Below are 9,795 nucleotides of genomic sequence, written 5' to 3' on the forward strand. Positions count from 1 at the left end.
AACAGTTTAATTTGGCAGTGTTTAACCTTAGTAGTACACGTTAATAGTTTGTTTTATAATCCAGGTGCCCTGGATTTGACGAATTAAAGACTAATTCTTCTACCTTATAATACTTCTTCCCATATATGCATGCTAAATCGCTTCAGTTGCGTCTGACTCTTTGCAGCCCTATGGACTATAACCCTCCAGGCTCCACTGTCCATGGGGATTCTCACTTCTTCCCATATTTGACAGCAAATATATTGGCAGAAAGTGAAGAAGACCTAAAAAGCCTCATGATGAAAGTGAAAGTGGAGAGTGAAAAAGTTGGCTTAAAGCTCAACATTCAGAAAACTAAGATCAGGGCATCTGGTCCCATCACTTCATGGGAAATAGATGAGGCAACAGTGGAAACAGTGTCAGACTTTAGTTTTGGGGGGCTCCAAATCACTGCAGATGTTGACTGCAGCCATGAAATTAAATGACGCTTACTCCTTGGAAGGAAAGTTATGACCAACCTAGATAACATACTCAAAAGCAAAGACATTACTTCGCCAACAAAGGTCCGTCTACTCAAGGCTATGGTTTTTCCTGTGGTCATGTATGGATGTGAGAGTTGGACTGTGAAGAAAGCTGAGCACTGAAGAATTGATGCTTTTGAACTGTGGTGTGGGAGAGAAGACTCTTGAGAGTCTCTTGGACTGCAAGGATATCCAACCAGTCCATCCTAAAGGATGATCAGTCCTGGGTGTTCATTGGAAGAACTGATGCTGAAGCTGAAACTCCAGTACTTTGGCCACCCCATGCGAAGAGCTGACTCATTGGAAAAGACCCTGACGCTGGGAGGGATTGGGGGCAGGAGGAGAAGGGGATGACAGAGGATGAGATGGCTGGATGGCATCACCGACTCGATGGACATGAGTTTGAGTGAACTCTGGGAGTTGGTGATGGACAGGGAGGCATGGCGTGCTGCAATTCATGGGGTCACAAAGAGTCGGACACGACTGAGTGACTGAACTGAACTGAACTGAACTGAAGAGGTCTCCAAGCAGGACAACTCTAGTGCTTGTATACAAAAAAACACAGGAATGTAGAGTAGGCAGCTACCCTGGAAAGGAATTTGGAAATACACTTAAATGAAGTAGACATATACCCTGCAGCCAGAAATTCCACTCCTGAGTATATGTGTCAATGTGCTCATTCACTCAGTCGTGGCTGACTCTTTGTAACCCTATGGACCATAGTCTGCCAGGCTCCTCTGCCCATGGAATTTTCCAGGCAAGAATACTGGAGCGGGTTGCCATTTCCTTCTCCAATATATATCAAAGAATTGCTCAAATCAGGTCTGGAAGAGAAATGTCTAAAGAAGGCCACACCACATGTGGTGGCAAGGCTTTGGAGGCAACCTGTGGGCCTATCACTGTGGGAGGGGGTGAACAGATGGGTAGACACCAGAATTGTGTGGCTGCTGGAAGCAAAGGACCACATGTACATGTAGTAACATGAAGGATTTTAAAAACAGCACTGAGTTGAAAGCAAAAACCATAAAAGAAATAAAATCTAAAACAAAACATGCAATTTAGATTTATTTAAAGAAAAAAATAAGAAAAATACTAATTTTCAAGATAAATGTTTATAATAACTACAATTGGAGTACAACCTTTAAGAATTATGAGATGTCCCCCTGGTAGTCCAGTGGTTAAGAATCCACCTGCCAATGGAGGGTACACAGGTTCGATCCCTGGTCCAGAAAGATCCCACATGCTATGGGACAAGTAAGACTGTGTGCCACAACCAGAGCCCATGCTTTGTAACTACTCAAACCTGCACCCCCTAGAGCCCATGCTCTGCAACAAGAGAAGCCACCACGATGAGAAGCCCATGCACAGCAGCTAGAGAGCAGGCCCCATTAGCCACAACTAGAGAAACCATGCGAGCAGTTTAAAGATTCAGCACAGCTGAATTTATGTATTTATTAATTTAAATTAATTGATTTATTGATTTTATTTATAAATCAATAAATAATTTGAAGAATGAAAATTGTGAAACACTATGTTGTACACTTGAAACATATAATACTATAAATCAACTATACCTCAATAAAAAATTTTTTTAAAGAATAAATGTTAAAAGATAAAGGCAAACATAAAGAGGAGGAGGAGAAAGGGAAATGAATTACAGTAATAAAAGAATAAACATACAAAATAAGTTATCTTGCAAGGATCAATGATGACTATGTATCATAAATTCAGGAACATGACTAATTTAATCTTCTACATTTTCAGTCCAACCAGAAAACCACAACAATAAAAACTTATATAAAGCACCATGGGATACAATATAATAATAATAATAATAATAATAATAATATAGTGTTGAGCAAGTATAACTACCCCTATTACTTATTGTACAAGGGTCAGACATGACTCAGCACACACTCCATCACAGCCATCTAAGAGTTTATGTGCATTGATTAATCTTCCTAACAACTCCATGAAGTACAAAACATTATTATTATTTTACAGGAAATCACGGGAAAAAAAAATTAAGGAATCTGTCCAAGGTAACTGTAAGGGCTGGGATTTTAAACTGTGTGTATCTAGGACTGTAGCTCTAACTTCTTATACTTGGAAGCGTCTCAAGAATAAACCAGTATTCCAGTAACGTAAATCCCACACCCAAGGTAAGAGAAACCCAAGTAAGATGATAGGTGTTGCAAGAGGGCATCAGAGGGCAGACACACTGAAACCATACTCACAGAAAACTAGTCAATCTAATCATACTAGGACTACAGCCTTGTCTAACTCAATGAAACTAAGCCACGCCTGTGGGGCAACCCAAGATGGGCAGGTCATGGTGGAGAGATCTGACAGAATGTGGTCCACTGGAGAAGGGAATGGCAAACCACTTCAGTATTGCCTTGAGAACCCCATGAACAGTATGAAAAGGCAAAATAATAGGATACTGAAAGAGGAACTCCCCAGGTCAGAAGGTGCCCAATATGCTACTGGAGATCAGTGCAGAAATAACTCCACAAAGAATGAAGGGATGGAGCCAAAGAAAAAAGAATACCCAGCTGTAGATGTGACTGGGGATAGAAGCAAGGTCCGATGCTGTAAAGAGCAATATTGCATAGGAACCTGAAATGTCAGGTCCGTGAATCAAGGCAAATTGGAAGTGGTCAAACAAGAGATGGCAAGAGTGAATGTCGACATTCTAGGAATCAGCGAACTCAAATGGACTGGAATGGGTGAATTTAACTCAGATGACCATTATATCTACTACTGCAGGCAGGAATCCCTCAGAAGAAATGGAGTAGCCATCATGGTCAACAAGAGAGTCCAAAATGCAGTACTCGGATGCAATCTCAAAAACGACAGAATGATCTCTGTTCGTTTCCAAGGCAAACCATTCAATATCACAGTAATCCAAGTCTATGCCCCAACCAGTAACGCTGAAGAAGCCGAAGTTGAACAGTTCTATAAAGACCTACAAGACCTTTTAGAACTAACACCCAAAAAAGATGTCCTTTTCATTATAGGGGACTGGAATGCAAAAGTAGGAAGTCAAGAAATACCTGGAGTAACAGGCAAATTTGGCCTTGGAATACGGAATGAAGCAGGGCAAAGACTAATAGAGTTTTGCTAAGAAAATGCACTGGTCATAGCAAACACCCTCTTCCAACAACACAAGAGAAGACTCTATACAAGGACATCACCAGATGGTCAACACCGAAATCAGACTGATTATATTCTTTGCAGCCAAAGATGGAGAAGCTCTATACAGTCAGCAAAAACAAGACCAGGAGCTGACTGTGGCTCAGATCATGAACTCCTTATTGCCAAATTCAGATTTAAATTGAAGAAAGTGGGGAAAACCACTAGACCATCCAGGTATGACCTAAATCAAATCCCTTATGATTATACAGTGGAAGTGAGAAATAGATTTAAGGGACTAGATCTGATAGAGTGCCTGATGAATTATGGAATGAGGTTCGTGACATTGTACAGGAGACAGGGATCAAGACCATCCCCAAGAAAAAGAAATGCAAAAAAGCAAAATGGCTGTCTGGGGAGGCCTTACAAATAGCTGTGAACAGAAGAGAAGCGAAAAGCAAAGGAGAAAAGGAAAGATATAAACATCTGAATGCAGAGTTCCAGAGAATAGCAAGAAGAGATAAGAAAGCCTTCTTCAGGGATCAATGCAAAGAAATAGAGGAAAACAACAGAATGGGAAAGACTAGAGATCTCTTTAAGAAAATCAGAGATACCAAGGGAACATTGCATGCAAAGATGGGCTCGATAAAGGACAGAAATGGTATGGACCTAACAGAAGCAGGAGATATTAAGAAGAGATGGCAAGAATACACAGAAGAACTGTACAAAAAAGATCTTCACGACCCAGATAATCACGATGGTGTGATCACTGACCTAGAGCCAGACATCCTAGAATGTGAAGTCAAGTGGGCCTTAGAAAGCATCACTACGAACAAAGCTAGTGGAGGTGATGGAATTCCAGTTGAGCTATTCCAAATCCTGAAAGATGATGCTGTGAAAGTGCTGCACTCAATATGCCAGCAAATTTGGAAAACTCAGCAGTGGTCACACGACTGGAAAAGGTTAGTTTTCATTCCAATCCCAAAGAAAGGCAATGCCAAAGAATGCTCAAACTACCACACAATTGCACTCATCTCACACGCTAGTAAAGTAATGCTCAAAATTCTCCAAGCCAGGCTTCAGCAATATGTGAACCGTGAACTTCCTGATGTTCAAGCTGTTTTTAGAAAAGGCAGAGGAACCAAAGATCAAATTGCCAACATCCGCTGGATCATGGAAAAAGCAAGAGAGTTCCAGAAAAACAACTATTTCTGCTTTATTGACTATGCCAAAGCCTTTGACTGTGTGGATCACAGTAAACTGTGGAAAATTCTGAAAGAGATGGGAATACCAGACCACCTGACCTGCCTCTTGAGAAACCTGTATGCAGGTCAGGAAGCAACAGTTAGAACTGGACATGGAACAACAGACTGGTTCCAAATAGGAAAAGGAGTATGTCAAGGCTGTATATTGTCACTCTGCTTATTTAACTTATATGCAGAGTACATCATGAGAAACGCTGGGCTGTAAGAAACACAAGCTGGAATCAAGATTGCCCGGAGAAATATCAATAACCTCAGATATGCAGATGACACCACCCTTATGGCAGAAAGTGAAGAGGAACTCAAAAGCCTCTTGATGAAAGTGAAAGTGGAGAGTGAAAAAGTTGGCTTAAAGCTCAACATTCAGAAAACGAAGATCATGGCATCTGGTCCCATCACTTCATGGGAAATAGATGGGGAAACAGTGGAAACAGTGTCAGACTTTAGTTTTCTGGGCTCCAAAATCACTACAGATGGTGACTGCAGTCATGAAATTAAAAGACGCTTACTCCTTGGAAGGAAAGTCATGACCAACCTAGACAGCATATTCAAAAGCAGAGACATTACTTTGCCAACAGAGGTTCGTCTAGTCAGGGCTATGGTTTTTCCTGTGGTCATGTATGGATGCGAGAGTTGGACTGTGAAGAAAGCTGAGCGCTGAAGAATTGATGCTTTTGAACTGTGGTGTTGGAGAAGACTCTTGAGAGTCCCTTGGACTGCAAGGAGATCCAACCAGTCCATTCTGAAGGAGATCAGTTCTGGGATTTCCTTGAAAGGAATGATGCTAAAGCTGAAACTCCAGTACTTTGGCCACCTCATGCGAAGAGATGACTCATTGGAAAAGACTCTGATGCTGGGAGCGATTGGGGGCAGGAGGAGAAGGGGACGACAGAGGATGAGATGGCTGGATGGCATCACTGACTCGATGGACATGAGTCTCAGTGAACTCCGGGAGTTGGTGATGGACAGGGAGGCCTCGTGTGCTGCGATTCATGGGGTCGCAAAGAGTCGGACATGACTGAGCGACGAACTGAACTAAACGTAAACATTACACTTTAAAAAGAGAAACCATTGACAACTGAGCACAAGGCAAGTTGAAAACGAGCAATTTAAAAAGTAGCCAAACAAAATGTAATTTTGAATGTGGTATACAGTTGGCATTTAATAGAATACTTAGGGCTTGCTTCCCTGGTAGTCCAGTAGTTAAGAATGCTTTTTGTAAAGCAAAGGACACCAGTTTGATCCCTGGTCTATGAAGATCCCACATGCAATGGGGCAACTGAGCTCATGTGCCACAATTAGTGAGCCAGCCCCCTGGCCACAACTACTGAAGCCTACGCACCGCAAAGTTCGTGCTCTGCTACAAGAGAAGCCACCACGGTGAGAAGTCCTCGCACCACAACTAGAGAGTGGCCCCCCACTAGTACACAGCAAGAGACACCCAGCACAACCAAAAAATAAATAAGTATTTTAAAAAACAGATGATTTGTTGACTGTCTGGGTCAAAGAATGGGGACCTACCTCGGCGTTCTTCAATGAGTCCAGTGAAGGAGATCTTAAGGGTAGAGATACGCAAGCCAGTATCACCATGGGAATCCATTTAAGGAGTAAAATATGACTCAAGGAAAAGAAATGGGAAACCACTGGATACATTGATAAAATATCAAGTGACCTAGTCTTGGTAGGTGACACCACAGAGAACCTAAAAGGAAGTCTTAGGAGACTCACTTGGATGGAATACAGGCTTTAGCCTTTTTGGTGTTAACCCCACCTGGCTCCACCACTTCTATGTGAATGGCTTTGGTAAGCTACTAACCAGTTGTGGTTCCATTTTTTCAAGAGCAAATGGGGTCCATTTACTCATATAAGAAACAGCCAAGCATATGCTAGGTGCCAGAGACAGTTCTAAGCATTGAAGCTAACAGGGACTACAAAGATGTCCCCTGTTCCTGTGCTCAGGAACCTTACACTCTGTTAACAGAGACAAATACCCAACAAACAAGGCAAGTAATCCTATGAACATGTATAAAAGGCACAGAAAATAAACAGGGTGAAAACAATGAGAATATTATTTTAGTCAATAACCACAACAATAACTAATACTTACTGTGTACTTCACAAAATATCCATCTAACTTATTCTATTGGTTCATTTAATTTGATGGGTCAGAGAAGATGCTCTAAAAGCACCTGTACCTCAAACAGTTGTATGGCTCAAATGAGATAACACATGAAAAGCTCACAGAGCAGAGTCTGGCACAGAATAGGCACTCAATAAACATTAACTATTAATGTTTTTTAAAAATGTACCTAAACGATTTCTTTACATCATCAAGACCTTGGGGTTTAGGACATTTCATTTTCCTAGAGAGGTGTGGTCAAGAAATTTTTCTAGGAGCATGATCCCTATACAAGAACTACCCAAGACTGACTTAACAGAGAAAAGGTAAGGCATAACTGAAACCAAATAGGAGGGGAGGAGATAGGTAGAGCTGGAAGTCAAGAGCAAAGATGGAGGGTTTACCATCTTCCGTATCTCTTCTTTGCAGAAAGAAAAGACTTTCTCAGAAGACAGAGTAGTAAGACTTAAGAAGTGTCTCCTATCTTTCTAAAATCACTGTAAATTTTTTTTATCACAAATGACAACTTTACCAGGTCTTACATAAAATACTCTATTAAAAAAACCACAAAAGGCAGAAAAACAAGGACTGAGGCATTCCTTCTTATTTGGTAGATAACTTATTAAAGCTATGGTAACTGAATTTGTTATACTTGGTACTACGACACAGGAACTATCAAATAGCAGGGTATAAAAGAAATCAAATCTCCATGGTAGAGGATTAAACAGATTCAATAATGTAATAATAATCTTGATTCTTCCTACCCAGCTAGTCATATCAGAGCTAATTCTCAGTGAAGCAGAAAAACAACTTGGCTAGAAAAAAAACACCAATAATTATTTTCTCAAAATGTTAAAAGTATCAAGTTCAGATTATACATTCATAAGTTTAATTCTTATTTATCTGCAGTTTGAAGACAACAAAGCACACAGATAACAAAAGTTACATATGATCTTACCTTTGTAAGATAATCAACCTTCAAATTATCGATCATCATATTTTTCTGTGATAGCTCTATTTTCAGTAACTGAATATTATGAAGCAGTTCTTTCCGTTCAATTAGCTGCCTGGTGATTTTGATTTTGCCATCCTGCTCTTCTGATGAGGAAATATCGTCTGTAGGAATTGTTGTTTCTAAACTAATATCTTCAGATTCCAGGGAGCTAGAGATGTTCATTTTTTTTGATGCCTTGCTAACTTTTCGAGACATTTTAAATTATTACAGGTCACTTATCGTTTCCAATTCTATTTCAATTTCCTGTAGATTAAAAAAATATTGATTTAAATATATTCAAACATTCTTTGTGGAAAGCAGAAAGTTTATCAAAGATATACTAAGGATTCCCTAAGAAATTATTAGGCAAATGGGAGGACCCCCAAATCTAAGACAGATTGGTAAATTACTGCTCAAATCAAACATATTAAATCAAACTCATTAAATCCTATTATGAACCCACACTTTTGATAAGTAAAAACTCAGTTCCTAGGGGCAGGTCCTTATTTGGGTGTAAATAAAGAGATAATAGAGACTTAAATCGCTATAAAGAGATAAACAATAAAGACTTAAATCGCTAGTATCCAAGAATGCTACTCATTAAAGTAACACATGTTATAAGATAAAGAAGTTACTTCTGAGCTGGTCAGGGAAAGGTTATACAGAGGGAGGATTTAGAATCTTGAAGGATTTGGAGAGGAGTAATAAAAAATGAAAAGCATTCAGGTATGAAGCTATAAAGGTGATGAAACTGTAAAACAACCTCAGGAGATAATGGTAGTCAGGCTGGGCCAAGCCTATGTGAAAGTGAGCAGTGACTCCTCACCTCCCCCCCACCCACACACAGAAATACACAGAAGGGTAGTCTTTTATGCATAATCAAGACTGTGGAAGTCCTTGAATATTTCAGTATGTTCTAAATTTATTCTACAGCTAATGCTGCATCACTGAAGTTTTTTGAAAACGGGAAGCTGAGATAAAACACATTTTTATAGACTTGCAAATAGCAAAATTAAACAAGATGGTAACAGAAAAATTCCTCAGTCTAAAACTCAACCCTTTCACACAAATTTCAGCAACTACCTTCTTTTAATTCTGCAAATATAATAAATTACTTATTGTACTGAAGATACTAGTTTTTTGTGGGTTTTTTTTTTGTTTGTTTGTTTGTTTTTAACTTAAGGATTAGGAAAAATGTGTATAGGAGAATCCTGAGAACTCTGGATGGATCGGCTTCCCTCATTTTTAAAGGTACAGGGGTAGGTAAGGAAAGGCGAATCAAAGACAGGTAACATCACCTGGATTACAAAGGGTGAGGGACTGGCACTGCCCACACGTGTTGCGTGAAGGATAAAACCCGAATTTGGCAGCATCAGAGGATTCCTACACCAATGCGAAAACGGAGTAGCCTCGAGCTATCTGGAAAGCTTCAATTACTCCACGTTGAAGACTCGAGCAGTTGCCTCTAGAGGAGCTGAAGTGTCTCCAGAGGGCAGCTCGGGTTGCAGCCCCTCAAGAAGGAATCACAGGTGGGAGACGGTTAGCACCGGTAACCAAGACAACCATTTCCGCGCCGGGAGGACAGAGGAAACAGATTCCGGGCTGAAGCCCACGCTGCCGGAACTCAGCGCTCCAGGGTCCACCCAGGCGCTGGAAGCAATGAATGCTGGGAGCTGGAGTCCAGAGGTGGCCTCGCCCATTTCGTGGACGGAAATGGCTCTGGGCCCCGCCCATCTGCCCGCTTTCGCCCAATCCTCACAGCCCTTAGAAGGCCAGCCAACGACA

General features: G+C 40.7%; 1 protein-coding gene across 2 annotated transcripts in view; it reads right to left on the reverse strand.

Moving 5' to 3' along the window:
• PIBF1 (progesterone immunomodulatory binding factor 1) overlaps window positions 1–9,677 on the reverse strand; it is a 230,669-nt gene extending 220,992 nt beyond the window's left edge. The window contains exons 1-2 of one of the 2 annotated variants that reach the window (XM_006076037.4): window positions 9,309–9,676; window positions 7,975–8,274 (exon numbers count right to left, since the gene is read on the reverse strand). In XM_006076037.4, coding sequence (XP_006076099.2) covers window positions 7,975–8,226 — 252 coding nt within the window. In that variant the 5' untranslated portion in view covers window positions 8,227–8,274; window positions 9,309–9,676. Of the gene's footprint in view, window positions 1–7,974; window positions 8,275–9,308 lie in introns of both variants that reach the window. The other variant, XM_044927258.2, reaches the window with a different exon arrangement.
• Between the last annotated feature and the right edge of the window lie 118 nt (window positions 9,678–9,795).

The sequence above is a fragment of the Bubalus bubalis genome, chromosome 13, assembly GCF_019923935.1.
Source record: "Bubalus bubalis isolate 160015118507 breed Murrah chromosome 13, NDDB_SH_1, whole genome shotgun sequence".
Classification (NCBI taxonomy): Eukaryota; Metazoa; Chordata; class Mammalia; order Artiodactyla; family Bovidae; genus Bubalus; species Bubalus bubalis.